At 47.3% G+C, this 24,157-nt stretch overlaps 1 protein-coding gene across 1 annotated transcript in view; it reads right to left on the bottom strand.

Moving 5' to 3' along the window:
- The window catches only part of LOC138453125 (sarcoplasmic reticulum histidine-rich calcium-binding protein-like), a 157,695-nt gene that overhangs the window by 48,375 nt on the left and 85,163 nt on the right, over nucleotides 1–24,157 (bottom strand). The window contains exons 3-4 of the mRNA XM_069605682.1: nucleotides 18,125–18,193; nucleotides 14,651–14,705 (exon numbers count right to left, since the gene is read on the bottom strand). Coding sequence (XP_069461783.1) covers nucleotides 14,651–14,705; nucleotides 18,125–18,193 — 124 coding nt within the window. The remainder of the gene's footprint in view (nucleotides 1–14,650; nucleotides 14,706–18,124; nucleotides 18,194–24,157) is intronic.

The following is a 24,157-nucleotide window of genomic DNA, read 5'->3' as shown; positions in this document are numbered from 1 at the left end:
AAAGGGTCATCCTGATTTTTGGGCCCATGTTTTAGAGATGCAACTTACTCACGTTCTTCAGTCTGGCAACATACCATCCTGCTAGAAAGAATCTGTCCTCGTACCTGTCTTCAAGAGAGGCAACCAACAGGACCCAATGAATTACAGGGTTCTTTCCATGATAGATTCTTGCTGCAAAATATGTTCTGCGCTATTGCTGCGGAAGCTCCAATATGGGGTTGAGACGAGTAATTTATTAAATATGTGCCCAACAGGGTTCCGAAGAGGACACAGCACTCTCCATATCATATGGACGCGACAATATTTAGTAGCAGATACAATGCGATATTATAACAAAAACGATACCTATGTTATATAGATTACAGCAGTGCATTTGACCACGTCTCTCGCCTCAGGTAATGGGAAAAATTGGCACCCTGGGGCATTGACCTATACTGTTGCATTATATTCGTGAAATGTACCCTAAAACGTCATTCTCTGTGTGAAATGGCCAGTATGGTCAGACTAAGGGTCTTATACCAACAAATACAAGACTGAAACAAGGGTGCGTCCTGGCACCCCTATTGCACAACTTGTATGCAGCAGATATGTACACTGCCATCAGAGAGGCAAAAAACGTTCCACCTCTATTAGAAACAAACTTATTTCATGGTTGGCATACGGTGACGACACTGTTGTTAGATCATACGCCAATCGGTTTACAGCGTTCGTTGGAGGCCTTGTTAGCCTATGCCACCTGTAATAATATGGAAATAAACATTAACAAGACCAAAGTCATGATCATCGGAAAATGTCCAGCTAAATAAAATCATTTCACCTGTAGTGTGGGGGAGGGGGGAGGGCGTTCAGTTTGGAGGTCGTAGACAAGTATTGTTATCTAGGAATGCCTATAATGACAGGACCATAAGCCCCAAGCATAGGAAAAATACCTTCCTGCGCAAAAATGATGAAAACAAATGCACTTCTACTGCACATCCGGCACTAACGAAAAAGCTGAATCCCACTATACCGTCCAAGGGGAGTGGAGGTTGCGCGGGGGGGGGGGTGTTCCCCGCAGACACAAGGCAGAGATTGGGGCAGTGACACATAGATGTGCGATCTATGTGATCACTGCTCCATTGTCGCATACTGAATATCCGTGGGCAGTATTTCGGGCGGCGCAGTGATCACATAGATACAGTAAATACACATCTGCGAAGGTGATCAATCAAACGATGGTTTATTATAAAAATGTAATCTCAAGGAAAGGTGGATATAATCTTGAGCGATTATTGCAAATTTATAAAAAATGTGCATAATACCGGGCATCATGTATGGTTTGGACACTCTGCCTTTTGCTTTGGTCATTGGAAAGCTGTTCCGCTCTATGTTGGGTGTTCCCGAAAGCTGTTCCTGTGCCGAGATCTTTATGGATAGTACAGCAGCGCATGTTTTGGCTGAACTGACATGGGCCCGAGAATTGCCAGAGCTATTACTTGGATTCATAGTTAGTAACACTCAAAACAATCCCTTGAATAGTGCATATTAAAGCCCTCTGTGGAAAACCATCTAACCGCATTAGGTTTCATGCTCTCCACGCGTGAATTGACTTCTATTTCTTTCCAAACTCTTAAGATAAAAAATGCAAGTTGGGATTGCATACAAAACATTGAAGCCCTTCCTTATCCCTCAAAAGTAGATTTGTGGAATGTACACCACACAAGGGTTCTCCTCAGATTCTCCCAGCACTTACCTGCTAAACCTTTCTTCGGTAAGAGCATTGTATTATTTACTTACGCCTGGGCATACTTCCGCCTTTGGATTATATAGGCGTCTGGAGGGGTGTTCCGACGGGGGACAGGACATGTCACCTATGTGGAAGTGTGATGGAAACAGCTAGGCACCTACTTACCACCCGTCCGTTGTTAGCAGATGGATACTTTAGGGGCTACCTTGGGTTTGCTACAGAAGTAAGATTATTCTGATAACTGCACCTTGTTACATTGTTACTTTGATCTTTTGTTAGTTCCATTGCTGGCAGACTTGTAATTGGTGGAATCCTCTGTGAATGTGAAGTGCACACTCTTATTTGTTATGTATACCTTGGAATTTGAATGTCAAATGATTATGATCTTAAGTTTTTTAAAGATGTATAATAGTGGATGTTTGGTTTTATAATGTGTTTTCCTGCTGACGGTTGTAATGTCAAGCCACAAAGTACATAATTAAAAAAAACAAAAAATAAAAACAAGGGGGCCTGTAAAGTATTTCCCTACTTGGTTGCAGGGACTCGCTGGGCTCCGACCCATTTGCAAAAGGGCTTCCCCAGTGTGCAGTCCTTTCTCAGCAAGAGTGGCAGTCACTGTATCCAGCCACTCCTGGGTCTACATCGTTGTTTGTTTGTTTATTTGTATTGCACAGCAGACCCGGGGGGTATCAGGGCGCAGCAGTTACAGGAAGGGGCACGGCTTTGGTTACAAATGCAGTAAGGAAAACACATCTTAGGTTACACATTTACAAAGTACATGTACATTGTCCACCAATTTACCGTTCTCACCCTTGTTTCTGTCAGGGTAATTGCTATATGCCCCTCAGGCACTGTATCATGCATGTTTGTCCTCACCCCACTTGAGGTATGGCTCTGTTGCCCATGAATATCCCTTCCTCCATCGCAGATATCTCCGTGGCCATGTGTTGGCATGGTTGCAATGCCGCAGACAGGCACCAGCCATCTGGACACACTTCGATTGCATAGCGTCTCACTCTTTGCAATGTGGCATCAGTTTCCATGGCCGCTTTCCACTCATGTTCACTTGTGCTCCCAGCATTCTCACACATTGTCCAGAGACACTGCTACACATTAATCTTTTAGGAAAGTGGACGGTGTGCTTCTTTCACATTGACGCAATGTGAGCCTCCTGCTTGTCCATTTTCTCCTAGCCTGGTACGTGATCAAGGGGACAAAGTGAATTTGTGGATTTTGGGTGCCAATCTTGCCAGTCTTGGGCTGAGCAGACGCACCAGGGCTTGTGATCCGCCCTCAAGTAAAACATCCTTCCCCACATGTAGGTTTTGAGGTGCGCTGTCATACAACATCTCCTTTGCGTTCACAGGATAATACTGTTCCGACTGGGGCAATGTCCAAGAATTAGAAGCCATCACTTTTTCTGCATCTTTTCCCCCCTGTATCCTAATGGTACCTATCCCGCAAGCACTGTCATCGATGGTAAAGCAGCGGCAAGTACTCGATCAAAAAGTTTGAGGCATGATGCATTTGCAGTCCATGATTTCACGTGGGCAAATGCAACTCCTGTGAACTGGATGGACCTCAGCCGGCCCATATGACTGGGGGTCTTCAAACAGCCCTTTAAGATGAGCAGCAGCACCCTCGAGATAGATGGGGATGCAGATTCGTACTCTTGCACCAAATAATAATGACAATGGGCCTCATTACGACCCTGGCGGAAATCGTGGTGCAATATGCACCATGGAGCACGGCGGAAAGCTGCCGATAGCGCCATGGGGGTTGGCGGATTTACCGCCCCATTCCGACCTTGGCGGGGCGGTAAATCCCCATTCCCCATTTTACCCTTCCCCATTCCCATTTTTGCCCCATAGGGCATAATGGGAGTGGGGAAGGCGTTAATTACGCCACCGTAAAATACGGTGGCGTAATTAACAACAAGGTCCCGTAGCGCCATGGATTTCTCCGCCCGGAAAAACCAGGCGGAAAACGCTCCATGGCGCTACGGGAACTCGTAGTAGGGCGGAAGGGTCCGCCACGAATACCGCTGGCGTAAACCCACTCCGCCAGGGTCGTAATGAGGCCCAATGAGTCCATTTAATGACAAGGGCAAAAAATGGGGAGTGAACATCAGCAACAGCTCGATCTTCCCTCTCGCTTAAACTCCACTTAATTTCAGAAAACACACATTATTTGTATCAAAAACACATCATCGCTGACGCGAAATCTTAAAAACCTAACATGCAACATCATTGGTTATAGGAAGGTAACTTTAACATAGGTACCATAACTGTATGTGGTAACGGGGAGAGGGGATTGGATAATCAATGTCAGGTGGGGCTACTAAGCCCTTCAAAATGGCTACTGTAAATGTCACTAAAAGTACAATGTCTCATTGGTTCTACTTATTATAGGACCCTAGATTACACGGTCCACTATGATTGGGTTGGCATCAACCCCACTCATACATTTCCACTCACGTCGAGCAGCATGCAGAACAACCAGCCAGGTGCAGGGAGTTTGTCTGCACCCCAGCTTCCGTCCAATTATGTTACAATCAATCAACACAGCAGTGGCCATGTGTCAATTACCTCTTTGTAGTTTGGCCTAGAGTCTGCTTCTTGGTCTGAGAAAGTTAAGGAGTATGTGTATGGCAGGGATCCATTCGTAGGTGTGAAAGTCTCATCCATTCATGCCTGCCTTGTCACGTGATTAGGACACCGTGAAATCGACTTCTTCTTTATGCAATTTCCTGTATTTTATTGAATTCTGCCAGTCTTCTACCATCTGTGGCTTATCTTGACCTACTCAAGAGGTAACCATCTTGACCATTGTGGTAATGACCCCCTCCTCAGATTCTATTGCTTTAATATCATTTGGACGTAAGTTGCATTTCTTTCATCAAGAGAATATGGGCCATTATTCTCTGTAATACTGAAGGAGATTAGGAGAGAGGCCAAACTGCTTTCTAATAGTTCTTTACACTTCAAACCGTGCCATGAAGGCCGTAGGTGAATTTGAATCTTTGTCCAGCATTTTCTGATGATCAGCTGTAGGTTTATCTAGATTTTTGAACAGGCAAGCATTGTTCAACATCACTGCAAGTCTGGAAATGATGAGCATGGTGAAACTGTCAATAATGATTTCTCTATGCCCCTAAAGTCCACACATAACTTTAGTTTATTTGAGTCAGCTTTCTTGATGACGACGACTGGGGGCAACCATTCAGTGGCCTACAATGGTTCTATCATTTTGTTTCTCTCCGGCTCTATGAGCTCGTCCTTGAGGCCCATTCTGGACATATCTGGGATTTGCCTTACCTTGTGCTTAACAGGTACATCTCCTGAGCAGCACAGGAATACTCTGTGTGTCTTCCTTTGATACGTCCAACACATGAACAAAACATTTTATCAAGTTTATTCATTATTTATTCCCATGTCCCTGTTTTCAAATTCATGACCTGTTAATTGCTGCAACAATCTTGTGTCATCTGTAACTTCCTCTTGCTGTGCCATCTCAATTTGTCTGGGTCATGTACTGCTACATGCACATTTCCTGTACCGTTTGAACTCAATAATTCACTTATTAAATCCTATCCGGTTCACGTGTCCCACTGTCAACACTTTTGTGCATCCTGTCATTGAGATTTAGGGCCAATCTCGCTTCATCTTCACTTTAAGTCTCAGTGGAGACAGCCAGCACTTGCCACATGCTTTGGAGAAATGGTCTATGCTGCACCCTGTGCACACTTATGAGTTGGCCGATCGGGAAATAAGGTGCCAGTAACAACGTGTACCGGCACCTTTCCGGACCGGCTAACTCGAAGTCAGCCGGTGGGGACTCTAATCATTTGAGAGGCCAGACCTGCTGGTAGATCAGGCCCAAACGGGCAGATAATGCCTGAATCACCAGCTCCGTTACTAACAGTGCCAGTGATTCGGGCAACCCCATGCCATGGAGTCGGACTCCATGGTATGGGGAGTAACAGGCGTCTCCGCCGCCTGTTTGATCTGGTGGCAGAGACGGTATGGTAGTTCCCCGGTATTGTACCAGGATTACCGGCGGGGTACCGGGGAACTCCTAATGAGCCACTTTGTTTCGTGCTTGGAATATCCGGGCATTCCCCAAATGCCCAGAGCTGTTGCATGGAAGGTAGGCCCCTCTGCCCTGCAGGTTCTCACCTGGCCCTCTGCGTCACTGATTTGCATCTGCCTTTCTGCTACATCTTTCTCTGCCTTCATGGCAGACGACGCTTACTTTGCTGGCACTCACTCCCGGTGTTGACTCCATGTGCCTGCCTGCTGTCTCCTGTGCCACAAGTGCCTGCGGAGGGCGTCATTCAGCAACAGCTCTTTTGCTTGTTGGAGATTTTCTTGAGCCTTTTCATTATTGACATGAACTGCCAGCTTATCCATGGTCACTTTGTGGCATCTCCAAAGTGATAAGTCGTGCCTGGATTACTGTAACAGCCTTCTGGTTTGTCCAGACGTGCACATGTTACACAAGCAAGACGGAATCTGCATTGGCTTCCTGTAAAGCACAGAGTGACTCACAAGATTCTCACTCTAACACACAGGTGTTTTCTCGGCATGGCACCGAAATACCTCTCTGCCTGACTTAAGCATTATATTCAAGCCCGTACCTTAAGATCTAAGAACCAACTTGTTCAGCCCCGGTTCAGACTGGCCTCAGCGGGTGGACTTAGTTTCGATGTGCGCTGCCCTACTGCCTGGAATTCTCTGCCTCTGGCTCTTTGATCAATCAGTTCGACAGATTTTGAAAAGGGTCCAAAGACAATGTTGTTCAATGAGTCTCCTGATTAGATTCTTATGCCTCTTCCTCTGACCTTTTGATCTCTCAGATTCTGACTTTTTTTTTCCAATGTCGCTCCTCCTTGTTTTGTGTTGTACTTTTTGTGTGCACCCTGAGGCCTGCGGGCGTGTGGCGCACTGTATAAGAATTCAAATAAATAAATAAATAAAAAAATAAATATGCTATGGCCAATCCATGCAAGCTGAGCATATGACCATCTGCTCATTCTTGATCTTGTTTCCTTGTGGGGAATTTCATTTTCTGTAATATGAGTGTGTCTTTGCTATCCAAACACTTAGCTCGCCTTCTGTTGGCACCCACACCTTCATACCAGCCTCCTCATTTATTGGAGGCACTCCTCAGTCCACTGAATACCCTATGGCCTTTGGCCACTAATGCACTCACCAGCGTGGCGCTCCACCTGCCTGGAGGTTAAGTGGTTCCTCCTGGGGCCTTTACATAGGACTGAAACAATGACTGCTTTTGAATCCACTGAATTTTGGGTTTTCCTTGGTCCAAAAATAAGTCAGAGCGTGACAGGGCTTCTTGCAAGCAGCCATCAATGTGACATCTAATGTTTGGCACTCAAGCCGTCAGGGATGGGTGCGTGCGACGCGTCACCACGCTCGGGCAAGCTACACAACATACACAAGAACAACATACACAACAGAACGCTGCAGCTCGTCTGGGGCTTGGGGTACCTAGTTTGGCGCCCTCTATGCCTTTGCTACGTCGCCTGCATTGACTTCGTGTGGCGGCCCGCATAGAGTTCAAGACTCTAGGTTTAGTCTACCGGACCTTTCATAATGTAGGCCCTCATTTCCTGAAAAATAAATTGCAGAAATACTGCCCAACAAGACACTTGCGCTCCGACTCTCATCAACTCCTTAGGATCCCTAAGTTTTGTCGGAAACGCTTAGGCGGTCCCTCTTTTTCTGTGCTGGCACCTAGTTTGTGGAATGCGCTCCCTGTTGCTTTAAGAACTTTGTCGGACTACTCTATTTTTTTCAGAGAGTCCTGAAAACATATGTTCAATCGTTTCCTTCCTTCCTGCTAATCTCCTGACACCTAGTACTTTGAGCCTGCCTCACCCACTCCTGTTTAGCGCCTAGATCACCTTTTTGGGTCTTAGTTGCGGTTTATGCATTTTAAATATAAACTATACACAAGGAAGCTGACTTCATGACTTTCACAATCAGGCTGCCAGTCTCAGGAGTGGGAAAGGTGAGAGAGATGTAGCAGACTAGGGGGCTGGATTGAAGTCAAAGGTCACTCGCCGGAGCATATAAACGCAGCAGCTCATACAGCTGGACAGAACAGTTCAGTGCAGCAATCCAGCTCTGCCAGAGGCTCACAGCACACAGGGTGCAACGCCATGGCAAGACTAAATGGCCCTGGAACTAGAGCAAACTGAGGGGGCTGGAAGCACAGGTGGCCTCATTCCCCTAGATCAGAGGTCTTCAAAACTGTGGGGCACATTCCAGGGGAGGTGGGGGAGCAGGGGGCGAGTCCCCAGCCTAAAATTTAAAAAATATATATATCATTTTGTAATGGAGGAAATGGGCTGGGGCGGGTCACAGGGTCGGACTGGAGCATAAAACTGTCTTGGGCACCAATGAAAAAGTGTCCCACTGTTGCAATTGGCAATTCATTCCTTTAGTGACAGACTGTTTGAATAGTACCCAAGGGGGTGTTTTTTGTTAAAATGTAAGCAAATTGTGATATTTAAGAAATATTTGTTCAGCAACAATGGTCAAAACTACTAGCTGCATAGCGAAGTAACTCATCACACTGCCCCACATTGGCCAAAAAGTGGCCCATTTAGACCAACAAAACTGGCCCACACTAGCATTTTGCATTTTTGTTTTGGGGATTGCCCTATTGCCCTATAGGCCAGTCCGAGCCTGGAAGCTCATTCCTTATTGGGCATGGGGTGTCGACCCAGTGGCCCCCTCGCACATTATGGAGGAGCAGAGGAGCCAGCCCAGTGAAACACTGAGCACTCCCTCAGCTGCTTTTTCCAGCTGAGGGAGTGCTCCTGGGCTGGCTGAACAGCCGCACATGATCACTGAGCCATGCCAGGCTGGGGGCGTTTTGCTTCTCAAGCCTTGCACAGCTCATTGGAAATGCTACCTGGGGAACTGCATATCTGTATGCGCGAGGGGGAGCTCCTGCGTCTCCTCGCACATACGGACAAAGCACCCTGGAGCGTGGAGGATCAAAGTGCTTGCTGTGTGAATGCTGTGTGTGTTTGTGTTGGTCAGTGGAGCTGATTTTGGCGAGTGGGGGGGTTGCACAATCCCCCTACCCACCTGCCAAAATCAGCTCTCCTTCTGAGGCGCTATGGAGCCCAAGGGACAGGAATGGTATATTTTTTACTGGACATCTATCATAGATGTCCAGTCAAAAACACCATGCTTTCCCCCTCGGCCCCCCAGTGCCTTGCATACATACATAATCATGTTGATTGTGTTAGGCACTGTGGGGGTCAGGGAAAGGGATGGTATCTTTTTACGATTATGGATGTACAGTAAAAAATATCATGCCTGCCCCTGGGCCCCCCAGTGCCAATTACAAACTGTTTGGCTTTTTACCCAATTTTTTGTTTTAAGTATGCTCTAAAATGCAACATTTTAACCCATTATTTTAAAAACATTCCAAGGGGGAAAACCCCCTGAACCTCCCTTGATTGGTTTGGGCTCCCTCGCTACGCTCAGTCGTTATGGCATATCTGGGGTGGGGGGAAACATTTATGCCCCTCTACATAACATAAAAAAATCACCAGCCGCCACTGGCCCTGGGACTGTGCTGGGAGCAGGGAGGGCGGGAACCATGGGAAAGTGGTGGGAGCAGGGTGGGGAGAGCCCAGGGTCTGTGATGGGGTGGGGAGAGCCCAGGGTCTGGGTAGGAGTGGGAGGAGGGAGTCCAGAGACTGTGATGGGAGCAGGTGGGGGAACCCAGGTACTATACGGGAGCAGGGTGCGGTGACGGCGCGATGGTTCATAGCCATTTGGACTTACTGTCCATTTGGCATTTTTGGGGGGCCCAGCCTGCCCACATTTTGCTTGGGGGGAGCAGGCCTAAAAAGTTCGAAGACCACTGCCCTAGATGTCTAAAATAATTTAACCCCTGTGGTGACGTATCCCGGTCTAGCATCCCAGCAGTTTTCTACACAGAACTCCAAAAGGAGAAACAAGCTCACCTGGCGACTCAAATTAGAGCACAGCATTAAGGGCCTCCGTGAATCATAGAACAGACATCAAAACACGCATTTAAAAATGCCGCACTCAAACATCCCAAGCTGGCTGGCTACTTGCACCCGGCCTGCATGCACTTGCACCATGCAAACATGAGCGCGGCAGCACAATTATTCCATGTCACCCCCAGACAGTTACTGTTAAAATGGAACCTCAGCTCTTTGAAGGAATCTCTGAGAGGCAGACGCGCTATACATATAACCGAATACATAACCTAGGCCTTAAGTGGGCTGGGTCCTACCTGGACCCAGACCAACAAAAGCTACAAAAAAAGCCCAGCAAGATGGGTCCCTGCTAGATTGCATTTCGCAGGCAAGAAGAGTAGTGGCAGTTTTAGTCAAATCTCCCTCTTCACTTGCTGCATGTCCTGGCTGGGTTCCTGTTAGCTTCTAGGCGTTTGGCCACTGGCTGCTGATGGCCAGCCAAGGTCTCATTGAGGCTTCCACTCAGCACATGTTAAAGAAGGGAAAAGGGATGCATTTGCGACTCTGAGTGTTTTCCTCTGCACTCAAGTGAAAACCATTTGCATTATAATTGTTTTCAAAGACCTATCCAGTTGTTCCTTCGTGTTTTCCGTTTAAGTTGTAAGCATGTTTTAAATATAATGTGTTGGATTCTTTATTGCCCACTGCAGCATTTGCCAGGCCTGTGAGTGCCTACATCAGTGACCACGGTAAGAACCGAGAGCGTCAAGCAAGCTAGAAGATTCCCCGTGCACCTGCAGGCTCCCTGCCACAGAGCAGGGTCTGTAGTCAGAATCTGGACTGGGCCAACGTCCCAGGGTCACGCTTACCAGGCTTCAAGAAAGTAGCTCATAATGTCGTGAATCTCAACAGATCACTGAATAATTACTATTCGCACCCAGGGAAGGGCACTCAGCCAATTGCGTGGCTGGAACAGCGGGCGAGATTGCACAATCACTGCCCGTTGCCCCAGCCACCCTAGGCCCTTCCCCTGTGGCGTTTTTCCATTACGGGGAGGCAGTAGGGAGCCTCACCCTGTTGCCCCCCACCACAAAATGTCCCGCTTCCCCTTCCCACCCCTTCCACTTACCTGCTGGAACAGAGCATTGCACTGTGGTCCCGAGCTACTCCATCTGGCTGCTGCCATAAACATGGAAAAGGAACTTAGTCCCCTTCTCCATATGGCGGTGGCCATCTTTTTTTTCCCTTATTTTTTTTTACATCGGGGGATCGGCTGCGCAAGTAGCGCGGATCTCCCTATGCAAAACTGTGAAAGCCATTTGCAACCCGGATGAACCCCAGGGTGCAAGTGGCTTTCATGCCCTGTCTGTCAGGTGAACACAGCCTTTAACGGCCCACAGCCTGAGCTGAGGCGCTGGCTTTTCTCGGGCCTGCCTTAGCTTGGGCTGGTGGGCCGTTAAAGGCTGTGTCCGCCCTCCAGGAAGGGCATGAAAGCTACATTAGGCAGCAATGGCTCGCGTCTTAGGCCGAATGCCCTTATGACGCTTTGGGACCCCCCCTCACTTTTCCATCCCACGTAAGGCAGGGAACATAACATTAACACTGTGATCAGGTGAAGGCAGTGCTATAAGTGGCATAAAAAACATGGCGGAGGGATAAGGGGTAGCAAAACCATTCGTGGGGTTGAGGTCTAAGAAGTGTCTGTCGCAGTCTTAGAATCCCAACTAGTTACGGAATATTTTAAAGGCGTGGAGCACGATATTTAAAGGCCTGCTGCCCTAAGGCATGCAATAAAGTTCTAGTACCCGGAATAAAAGGGAGTCAAATCTATTTTAAAAGGTGTGTTATATATATCTAATATGCAGTCTGAGCAATGACTAAAACAAAGATATGCAGGCAGAAAATGCCAAGGCAGGTTCCAATCACACAGTTCTTTGAAAGTAAATCAATGATTCTCATGTATTCGTTGTATTAAATCATTCTAATAAAAAGATTGGAATGCATATCATATATTAGTACCCGGCGAGGATCAATCAGAATGTAACAAACAATCTGATTGGCTCTCACCGGGGCATTACCCAATGCAGAATCTCTCGCCTTCATATCCCCGGCGAGGAGGTGTGGCAGCCCCTCAGCCAATGAGGAGGCTCAGAACGGGGTAATCCCCGCTCCGAGCCTCCACACGGCTGTGGGCTACCATCCTCCTCTCCACTGCCCGCCCCCCTTCCAAACAATCCCCTCCCTGCCCTCCCAATCCCACTTACCTTCTTTTTTCTCCGTTTTCGAGAGTGAACGCGCTGGTACCACTTCTGTACCAAGCACGTCCGCTCCCGATGGCCGCCATGGACAGGGAAAACGGATTCCGTTTTCCCTTCCTCGGCGGCCATTTTCTTAAACATTTCTTTTTTCTCTGTTCTGAAACGCTGCAGCGTTTCGGAACAGAAAAAGAATGCTATTAGTACCCCAGTCTTGCAGGCCGGGGTACTAATAGCAATAAGCCCCAAGTCGTGGGGGCATTACCAAGTCAGTTAATGCCCCGGGCCTTCGTTACGCCCTTTGCTACGCTCAGGCCTGTAACTATGGGCCACGGGGCATAACCTGACTCTGTAATGCCCCCGCGGCTCAGGGCTTATTGCTAAAGTGCAAAATCCCAAAAATGTATTCCTAATAGCATGCGTTCCTTCTTTTCAGTGTTAAAAAGCAAATCATCTAATTCCAAATGTCTATCACTGATGCTTTGATTCTAAACATGGGTGATTGTGGCTATGGTCACAATATTCATGAATTTCTTTGCGTGCAGTAGGACATCATGGTGAGAAGATCTGGCTCAAAGCCAATTTTTTGTGAATGCCAGGGCTCAGCACTGGCTAGTGCTGGCCCACTCAAAGCCCTGGATGTGGGGACGTTCTACATTCACATACAAACAGACTTTGTCGGCATTGCAGAGCCTTGTCACAGTGGGCATACCAGGCTGCTTCAAAGCAGTTCATCCTCCCTCCTAGTATCAGGGACGTCATTTCACCAAAATGCCAGGGGTAATGGAAGTGACATCACATGCCCATTGACCTCTGATGACATCACAGGAAGTGATGTCATTTGACCCCACCCTGAAGTGACATCACGGCAAGCAATGGAACACAATCTTTCAAACCTTGACTAAACAGGAAGTGGCATCACATTGCATTGTTCCTAAGTACACTACGATAAATATGGTTACGATATCACTGTAATGTGATATAAATTTCATACATGAATAAAATCACCATATGTATAGTTACTATCAGTGTGTATAGGCCCATATCACCAAATTACAATGCAAGCAGACACACAAGGTCAAACGATAATGATGTGTTATTATTTAGCAGTTACGCTTAAGCACTTTAAATAGAACAAATACACATTCAATATCACCCAACCTGTGCTGGTACTCATTTATATACCTCAGAAGGATGAAAGGCTGAGTTGGCTTTGCCGGGATCGAGCGCTCAATCCACTGAGATATCTTACCAGCTGTAGCTCTCTTTCCGGCTATAGTAAAATGAGCAATTACATGTCTGAATGCTCTCCAAGTCAGAAAGTAAATTACACTCTGTGGTGGAAACCAATAAACTGGTAACTGGGATTTAACAGCGGGCCAGTCCATCTGCAGGTCTGGTGCAAAGGTGGTCACATGTCAAGCCTGCGTGGATCTACTTTTCAGGCTTCAGAGGTTGGCAAAATACATGCCATTGAGAGGGTTCATAACTGTGCATTAAAGAATTTAGAGTAGCGCAGGGAAAGCAGTGCACTCACACAGCATCCTGTACTCTGGGCACTCATTACCTCATACATTCAAACATCCTGAACAGCATGCCAGGCAGATAGGAAAGATAGACACATTACAAAAAAACATTAATTGTGGCACAGTGAAATCAAGGGCCACTTGATGTGCTATGGTCAAACATTTCTACACTGTACAAAAGCTTTTAAGCGCAAGGATTTTGTCAAGTCACCGAGGACACCAAGATGGATTATCAGGTGATGATCGTAACAGTGACAATGGCAGAAAGAAACATGCTATAACTGCAACTTGCGAAAAGCAAAATACATGTAGGTTTTGTCTGCATTGTGAATTTGAGGTGTTTAAGAACAGACAAAATCAGGCAAAATCAGTGACTGAGGAGTGCGCCTGAAATAAACCTTTAATGCATCTAGCAATTATTGTATAGAATTCCAGAAAGACTATCTGCGATTCCTATTCTTTCTTGTTTAGGGTCACTGCTCAAAGTAGAGCCCCGTGTTTTTTTAAAGAGGCCTGATCAAGAAAGCCAGAAACTCTAGAAACAAAGAGCCACATAGCGCTGGCCACAGCCCAGGAGCTTCCATTTGAAAAGGAAAACAAAAATAAAAGAAGAAAAACAAATATTTTCTTTTTTTTAGGGGTAGCAAGGTAGACCTCAGGGGTCGCAGTTGCGAACCCTAGCTACCCTAAATGACGTCCCGGCCTAGTATGTGGTGATATTACAGTGGTGGGCTGGGAGCTAGAAGTGGCTCTAGGAATGTTTTTGAAAGTGGCCCCATATTACACCTAGTTATCAGCCCAAGAATTTTTGCAAAAAAGTGTGAACATGTATAATTTTAAAGTACATTTGCCCCTTCATTGGGATTAAAATGCAGCTCAGCGCAGCATAAAAATGAAATAAACATTTTTTTTTAAGGGCAAGGAATAGCATATTGGATGCTTTAGAACAAATTCTTTGCTTCAAAGTAATGCGGGAGATGGGGCGAGATGGACGGAGGGGCTGAGGTGAATGAGTGTAAGGGGGGGCAGAAGACCAGGGTGCACACACTAAAGAGGCCCCTGGAGCAGAGGCCCACCAGGAAATCTCCAGGGGTCCCTGTAGGCCAGTCCACCAATGGCGACATGCATGCTTGGTGTCAGAGGGCGCACTCACCTGGTTTACACGCTGTCTCGCATATCACCGGGCACACGTAACAGAAGTGGCAGTACTGTGGCGGCGTGAGAAAGAAAGAACAAAAACACAGATTAATCAGTCCACAATTTTCACCCCCGCATTTCTGTGCAGCGCTGCTGGTAGGAAGCTCACACTGGGGGTGTCCCACAGAAATTTCAACATTTCATAGCAATGATAAAGTCAATTTCTTATTTCAATGAGGGTAACAACCATACATGCCTAGTCTCTGAGTTTACCCCAGAGACTCTAGGTTTTTACGCACTTCTCTTGGTCTCCGGGAAGAGCGTGGAGTCTGCGGGGATTCCTGCAATCCAAGGAAATCGCCCACGCCTCGATGTGATTGACTACAAACACACCGTTTGTGGCCAATCACAAAGAGGTGTGGGCGGAAACTAAGGCTCAGCGACAGAGCTGAAGGCCGGCGCCCAGTTAGCAGCATCTCCTGCACCCAGTGCTTTAAGTGGGGTAAGAAATTGAGGAGGGGGCCCTCGTTTGGGGGCGTGGCTTCCATTGTGGGCGTGGCCTAAAACGTGCACAAATCATTGTAAGGTGCACAAACAAATATATAAATGTATGTGAACATTTATATATTTGTATGCGTACTACTATGGTTTGTGTACCTTTCAAGCCTAATAAACATACCAATGTTACGTATTTCTATGTTTATAAAAAGGTGGCTCAAAAAGCACACAAACCATAGTAATTTAAGCACACTTGTGTGCTTACCTTACTATGGTTTGTGCACTTTTCAAGCCACCTTTTATAAGCATAGAGATTTATAACATATTTCTATGTTTATAAAAGACAGCTTGAAACGTAAACAATTCAAGGCATATTTTATAAAGTGTTGAGGACGGACAAAACCCGAGGTGGCTTTGTCCATCGACAAAGCTTTATAAAAGATGCCTTGAATTGTGCACGTTTCAAGCGGTCTTTTATAAACATAGAAATATTTCTACGTTTATAAAAGATGGCCTCGGGCTCAGAGCAGAGATCACTGAGCCCGAGGCGCCTTTCACCCCCTGCAAATCCGCGGGCTCCGTGATCTAATCTGCATATTAGATCATGGAGCCCACGGGGGTCAGTGACCTGGGGAGGGAAAACAAAGGAACTGTAACTTCCCTGATGACCCCTCATCTGAGGGGTCATCAGGGAAGTTACAGTGACTGACGGAAGTGCCAGCCAGCCTCAGCTACACTGTGCCTGGCTGGCACTTCTGTCAGCTCGCCTGAAATTAAACTGGCGGGCGCATCTACCGTCGCGGCTGCGGCTGGATAATGCATCCCGCCAATGTTGTGTGGGATGGGGGGCCCCGGCAGGGCCCCGGCTCAGTCCCACTTTTTGGAGACTGCCAGGGCCCGGCCCCGGCAGGCCCCGGCCCACTTTAAGCACTGCCTGCACCGATGTGAAGAGTGACACCCGCACACACGCAAAAAATAAAAAGAAAGACTGCTCTTTTTATTTTGTTTGCGTGTTCGTGGTGTCTCTCAGCCGTTATTTCTTTTTAAGTGGTCGAGTCGGGTGGGCGGGGTCTTGAGGAAGGAAGCGTGGCATCGGTGACGTCATTCACCGGGGTTTGCTTTAGGGAATGTAGGCAGGTATGTTAACAACCTTACTTTAAATGCAATGCATTGGACAAAATAAATATTTGAAGAGGGCCAGTGAAGAAAATTTGAACATTTTAATAGACAATTAAGAGCAAAATGAGGGTCGGACTCCTCCAGTCGAAGGGCCCTTGAGATGTTTTGCCCGACAGCCCTGAAAGGACGTTGCAAAGAGGAAGCTTCCACTGGGTCCCACAACACTGACAGGTCACTTCCGGAAGGGAGTTCACTGGGCTAGAGGTGTATAACATTAGCAATGAAGTAGTGGGCAGACTCTTTTGACTGGGGTGGCCTAAGTGGGGGATGACTTATGTAGGTGGGCAGGGCCGGCCTTAGAGCAGGGCCAGCCGGGCGACCGCCCAGGGCGTCATTAGCCCCCCACCACGCCAGCTCGGGGGAGTCTTTCAAGGGCCCCCCTGAGCTGGTGTAGTGGGAGAAGTCGCCGCAGGGGCCCTTTTGTTATTAAATGCACCTGCGGCGGCGGGTGCATTTAATAACAATAGGGGGCTGATGCTTGCATCCGCACCCTATTGAGATGAATACCTCCCCACTCAGATGCAGGAGCGAGACGCTTTTCATTGGAATAGTGTGCATGAACGCCCTATTACAGTGATTAACTGCCAGGCACAGGAGGGGGGAGAGATAGAAAAAAAAGTGGCAAGCACCCCCCCCACCCGCAGCCCCCCCTAGTCCATCCGTCTCGCGCAGCGAGGGGGGCACCAATTCGCCCAGGGCGCTGCTGACACTAAGGCCGGCCCTGGAGGTGTGGCCTGAAGTACGAGCGCACACACACATAATGATCATAGTTTAGGATAATGGGGAGGCACCTGGGGTGGCCAATCAGATCCCAGGGCTAGCACGTGCCACCCCAGGCCTCTCCCTGGACATGTCCCTGGTTGTGTGGCAAAGAAGCCTCACACTGCTGGGATACTCGAGTGCTCTGGCGCACTGCTTGGATGAGGCGCACACTGTTGTTCTATATCAGTGACAGGGCATGGGTGGGAAATCGCACACTGCTAGGGATTAGGCACTGATAGGACATGGCCAGGTGGAAGACCGCTCTGACGGGGTTCTTAAATCACCGACACGGTATTACTGGTAAACTCACACTGCTAGCGAATCATGGCATTGTTGGGGAGAAGCTCCCGGCGTAGTAGGCCTGTAGCACTGACAAGGGACGACTGGGGGAATCCCACACTGCTAGGGCCCTAGCACTGACTATTCAGTAATGGGAGGGAGCTGGTGCTTTCAGATAATATAGAACTGGCTGGGCACTGCTGGCGGGATGAAGACACTGCTGGAGTAAAAAAGCACTGAGGGCGCTGCTGCAGGGATGGAAACGAGAGGGCGCACGTGTCAGCATCAGAGAGAGAGAGAGAGAGAGAGAGAGAGCGAGAGAGTGAGAGAGAGGGGGGAGAGAGAGGGAGAGCGAGAGAGAGGAAGAGAGGGAGAGGGAGAGCGAGAGAGAGGAAGAGAGAGAGAGAGGGAGAGAGAGAGGGAGAGAGAGGGGAGAGAGGGAGTGAGAGAGAGGGAGAGAGCAAGAGAGGGAGAGAGAGGGAGAGGAAGAGAGAGGGAGAGAGAGAGGGAGAGAGAGAGGGAGAGAGAGAGGGAGAGAGAGAGGGAGAGAGAGAGGGGAGAGAGAGACGGTGAGAGAGAGGGAGAGAGAGAGAGAGAGAGAGAGGGGGGAGTGAGAGAGAGGAAAGAGAGGGAAGAGAGAGGGGGAGAGAGATAGAGGGGGAGAGAGGGAGGGAGAGAGAGACATGGAGGAATAGAGGGAGAGAATGTGAGAGAGGGGGGGAGAGAGAGACGGGGAGAGAGAGGGAGAAACGTCACTGAGGGCGGGACTTACCTCGCAGTCGTCGCAGTGTTCACTCTTGTCACCTTCTTTGCACGGGCACTTATCACAGTCGTCACAGTGCTGCGGAGAGAAAAGGCAGAGGAGACTGTGACTGGAAGCGTAAAGGCATAAGCCCTCTCTTTCATGCCTTCATTCAAAACACTGCCTCATTTAAAAGAAGGCTGTATGTGCATCTGATGTCCTCACTGCAGGACTCCGCCCACTCATGCCCCTCACTCCAGGGGTGCAGGTGAAAAGCCTGACACCCCGATGTTTAGAAATGTTTTTCCTGTATTGAAGGAAAGCACAAGCTGCACCTCACTGAGGAGGCCCAACATGGCCGAAACATGACTGGGGTTGCTTGTGTTTCCGTGCAGAGGGGACCTGGCCTAGCAGTTCGGGCTGGGCTGCTCCCATTGGTGGCATTACCGGACTGATTTGCATACGGCTGGACCCCTTTTGTAATGGTACAGACGGGCTAAAAAACAGTGGTGTAGAAGGTTGCCCAGAGCAGTGCCAGTGGTTCAGATTAATTCAAAACCTTCCCCCCATCACTAGAAGGAAAGCACAGACACCACAGGAGAAACCCTTTTTTCAGTTGACATGCAATGCAAAAAGGATCAGAACGGGCCCTTTTGTTCAGTACACAGATTGCACCGTAGTGGTATGCTACGCTACTGTACATAATATATTTCCATCCTCAGAAGGAGAATGGAAATAGCATACACCTTTTTTTTAAATACTGCATGTGGAGTCCCTGAAATGCCACCAGCGGTATTGCAGCGAATCTGCGTCCATTACCACCGTACATTTTGCATTCATGTCATGGAAGATTTTCTGGATTTTCCGCCCCTTTGTAATATGCAAACAATTCTCACCCCCCTCATTCTTTCAATCGTTATGCCATGCTTTCATGTAGGAGGGTGTGTTCTGTGGTAGTGAGTCCATAGGTGGTCAGTACAGGGCAGAGACACAGTGGACAACATGATCCATTCCAATCCACAGGTACACATTCAACCCTGCTTTTTCTTCTACAGTCCGGGACTTGTACTTCTGTCCTCCCATTATTAAACTCTGACTACAAGTCCCAGAATGCAAAGAAAAATCCAGCACTGAACACGCACTTAGAGAATCGGAATGAATCGTGCTGGCAACTATGCTGAGATAAGGGCTGGACTAGTATGCAGAGAGGATGTCCACTGATAGAAGGATGCAGGCACCCTTGTATCCCTTTTCTTCAATGCTTGGTTTGCCAGCTAATGTCTAATGTGCAATTAATGCCTTCTTTGCCATTGTCTTAAAATAAACTGCTTCTTGCATTGTTGTAATGATGTGTCTCCTCCGTTATAGATGTGGGTTATATTTTCACAGGCCCCTCCCCTCCATCCTCCAAAGGCACTACTTCTGTGTTCTGCTGTAAAATGGGGTTTACAGTGAATTGTGGCGGCTTGACCAGGAAAGGCTGGTTCCATGTTTTAATATCCATGCACAAATATCGCCATACAAAAATATCGCTATATTTTTGTGGCGATATTAAGGCATGTTACTTGCGGGGAACACGCCTGCAACCCGCACATTATTTTTAAAGGAGCTGGGGACACCCTTGCAACCCCACTCCTAAGAATCTCCAAAATTATCCCCCCCAAAAATATTGCCTATGGCCGTTCCAGAGGACCATATATACGGTGATATTTTTGGTGGGCATATATGTAGTGATACCGAAAAGGCTGTTAGCTCATGCATATCAAACCTGAACCAGATCGTGCATGGCGGGGGCTTCATGCATCCCATCTAGACGCCTAGACCAGACATCTTAACCTTTTCCCAAGTCTCCCTCTATCTGCTTCCATTCCTTGGTGGATGTTGGATATGTCCCTTCACTCGCCAGGTTCAGCTGGGCAGCATGAAAGCAGACCTTGAAATCTGCCCTCAGGTTAGTACTGATATAGATACTCTGGAGGCGGACCTACGCCATACAAAGCAGATCCTATCGCCCTGGAGAGCCTCAAACACTGATGTGCAAGTTTCAACAGCTCCCTCCACTTTTATTTTAAAACAAAACCATTCCGGAACTGTTTCTTTTTAAAATAAAAGTATAGGAACAGTAAAACTTAATTTTAAAAAGTAGAGGAGCACCGCCCCCACCCACTTCCACCATTGGCCTAGGGCGGGGTTTCTGCATCCTTTGGCTCTGCAGATGTGCTGGACTACAAATACCGTATTCCCTCGCCAGCATAACCAATGGTGAGGCATCATTTGATTTGAGTGTTTATAAACACGCTCAGAACGGACTCAACCGTATAAGGGCGTAGCTGGTATTGAAAAAAAGAACTACTTAAATAGGCAAAAAGAAGTGCATCCAGATGTTCTACAACAGGAAGCGAGGGAGAATCCTGCCAGTAAACCCCTTCTACTATTTAAACAGAAAGGTCTTAAGGGCCTTGCGAAGCTGCAAAAGCGTATCGCAAGCCCTAATCGTCAAAGAAATACTGTTCCAAAGTTTCAGGCCTGCAACTGCGAATCGTCTTTCTTCTCTAGAAACACATGCCGATCGGGGAACCTTAGACTGGAGTGTCCTTGAAGCTTGGTGGCGACAGATTTTATCACTCCGATAAGCGGGAGCCAGGTCATTAAGACATTCAAAAATGTTCATAGTCATGGGAGATATAGTCCAAAATATTCGGAGCGGCTCAGGTTGCAGACCTCAGGCCCAGGACACTGGTTGGTAGTGCCTGAAAAGGACGCAGGGGTCCGGGTAGGATATTCCTTTTGACTGGAGCCAGTCTGCAAACCAAGAATTGGCTTCATTGCTCCACAACTGCAGATCACTTCGAATTTGTGACAGTAAATGCTTCTGCGACCAATCAAAATCGGTTTTGGGTCATTAGTTCCTCCGAGGCCTTACGGAATGCATCGACGTGGATTGCTTTATGAAACACATGATTGATCCCTTATCACCTCTGGCACGATTACGCTTTTGTGCTGGGTTGGCATTTAAGGAGACCATTTGATTGGCTCTCAAGAGCCACAGGCTGGGGCATTGTGGGAGCTCTGCAAAGGTACCATGGCCCTCCACCCACCCTTCCATTCCTAGTACATTGCACCCAAGTGTATCCTTTGCTCAGTGACACAGTCCAATGAAAGCATCGCGTATAGCACATCACGGACAGAATGTCTTGGCGACATGATCTCAGTCCAGTGCCCTCACTCTGGCTGGCCACACCAGGAATCGGGGAAAGAGCAACTTGTAGGGCTTGTTATGAGTGAAGGATGGGGTTCTTCTTGGAATAGGGGTACAGTGACGCAGTTACTTATGTGTGCCACAAGGAAGGACAGCACAAGATGCCTTGGCTTGTGTAACCTGCCGATCGCTGATTTCAGAAGGTTGGAGGTGTGCACCTGCAGTATTTAATGCAAAGGTGCGAGGGTCCTTTCCTCTATTGCTCCAAAGAGATTCTCCATTTAATCAGAGGAAATTGGCGGTTCCTTAACATCCGTATCTCTGGATGCTGGTTTTATCAGCTGACCAATCTTGTGATGGGGTTTTTGCTGTAATTTTGGCAGTTTCTTTTTTTCTAGCAACCAAGGTGTAGCTGCTAAATGGGATTACACGTTTATTTATTTATTTATTCACAGGTTAGAAATTGTATTTTTGGCACAAAAATGCATACAAAACATGTTAACATTGATTTACAGAGCGGAGGACTAGTGTCCTAAACAATGAAGGAGAGGATGTGGATATAAGACCAGATGATGCGGGAGAGGTAGAAACATGACCCAGGGACAAGCCTGGTGGTTGCCGCTGCGTGCCTACGGTTCCATTCACCAAACAAGGGCAACATTTCCTCTAAAAAGGAGATCCCCTCCTCCATGATGTGTCTTGGGGGCTGTTAAAGAGTGGAGGGTGCATGGCTGAGGGGACAGCCCACATCTGCATTGCTAGGAGAGTATATATGAAGAAAAATGCAAATCGTTGATGAGCGGGATGGCCTAAAAAACGAATGAAGCATTGCTAGAAGAGGATGGAAGTAGACAAGGGTGCAGCATTGCTAGGGGAGGGTGGATGCAGGGTAGAGTGCAGCATTGCTAGGAGAGGATAGATGAAGAAAAGTGTAAAGCGTTGATGAGGAGGATGGCCTAAAAACGAACGCAGCATTGCTAGAAGAGGATGGAAGTAGAAAAGGGTGCAGCATTGCTAGGGGAGGGTGGATGCAGGGAAGAGGGAAGCATTGCTAGGAAACGATGGGTGTAGGAAAGCGTGAAGCATTGCTAGGACAGGATGGAAGAAGCAAAGGGTGCAGCATTGCTAGGGGAGGGTGGATGCAGGGAAGAGTGCAGCATTGCTAGGAGAGGATAGATGAAGAAACGTTTAAAGCGTTGATGAGGAGGATGGCCGTAAAAAAAGAATGCAGCATTGCTAGAAGAAGATGGATGTAGAAAAGTGTGAAGCATTGCTAGGGAAAAATGGAAGTAGAAAATGGTGCAGCATTGCTAGGCGAGGGTGGATGTAGGGAAGGGTGAAGCATTGCTAGGAGAAGATGTATGTAGAAAAGGTTGGAACATTGCTAGTGGAGGATGGACGTACAAAACGAGTGCAGTGTAGAGGAGAAGCCAAGTACCCCCACCTCAATCGACCCGCCCCTTTTACTTGTATGCTGGAAACCAGAGTATTTGACATATACAGAACAGCTGAATCGACAAAGAGCAGAGTATGGACTCAGTCCAGTACCAGGGAAAGGGCCAGTACCTAAGAGAATCTGGGAGCCAAGGTACCCATTGAGAAAAACATATCTGAATACAAAGAAATATGATGGCCATTTGAATGAAATCCCTGAAGAAGCAGAGCCAATAAGCGGCAAGGATGAATGGTAGTGTTACTAGCCATTGCCAGTATATGTTATATGGAGCTGAAGATGAAGTAATAAGGATAAGTGACATCTTGGGCTCAATATATCAAGTCATTTTACATATGTACAGATGCAGAAGAAACGCAAGCAGCAAAGTAATCGTGAAGCTAGCTCTAAGCTTATAGTAAATAGACTGCAGCAAGCGCCAACATATACATAGATAGGAATGAGAGAACTATGGATGTTTCCACTAAACGTATTATAGCAGTTTGGACCTTAGCAAAAGTCCTCATTTCAGTGTGTCGCAGTAAAAAGCAAATTGAATTACAAGCAGAGTTTCAGTGAAAAGGCGAGGCTGAGCGAGCCAAGAAGCCAATGTCTTATCAAAACTGGAGTGAACTGAGTTTGGATACAAAATCATGTTAAAGAATAAAAAACCTGTTCAGAAGGCATGAATATAACAAGGAAGACATCAGAGGTCTATTAGAAAATAATATTAAATGCACGAAAAAGCTTGATTCCATGGTCTCTAGTCACAAGGAAGCATGGAGTTGGATGAATGAGATGGTCACACCTACTCACGAAGGCAGACTGTGTTTCTCACTCCCTAATTTTCTCAGAGCTAAGAACACTCTCAAGGACGGATTTCAAAGGCCTAATTGACAGTAGACCACTGAGGTGATGATAGATTGATATGCTCATTGGTGGGAAGCTAAAGTTAAAACAACCTCACCAGCATCTGGATGGCCAGCCTGCAGGCTGCTAACGTAGGTGGAAAAGTACTGACGGAGGATAGAGTGCCAACCAATTGTAGAGGACCTGCGTATTTAGGGGTCCTATAGTGTGTAAACCAATGGGACGTCGTGTATTTAGTGACTTTCATAGTTGACATTTTAAGGGAGGGCTTAGTTGGCCCACCTGAGGTTGAGTAACCAATCACACCGTTACACTTTTCTATACTAGTATAGGTCATATACTTAGATGTTCAATCAGAACCAATAACCCATGCTTATAAGTTTTTGTAGTTTGCCACGTAGGATAATGTTAGTAAGCTTGTGGTTTAGACGTCATTGAAGACACATTTTGCTTATAAAAGTTCAGTTTTTTCTTAAAGTACTTTGAGTTTGAAGATCGAGCGATTGCGTTGATGTGCGTTATGCTCCCTATTTCCTGAGTCGGCTCCATTATTGATGTATGA

This window comes from Ambystoma mexicanum, chromosome 1p (assembly GCF_040938575.1).
Source record: "Ambystoma mexicanum isolate Mex_15411 chromosome 1p, UKY_AmexF1_1, whole genome shotgun sequence".
NCBI classification, from domain to species: Eukaryota; Metazoa; Chordata; class Amphibia; order Caudata; family Ambystomatidae; genus Ambystoma; species Ambystoma mexicanum.
Note: the sequence above shows the minus strand (reverse complement) of the source record. Positions and strands in the feature narration are given on the sequence as shown.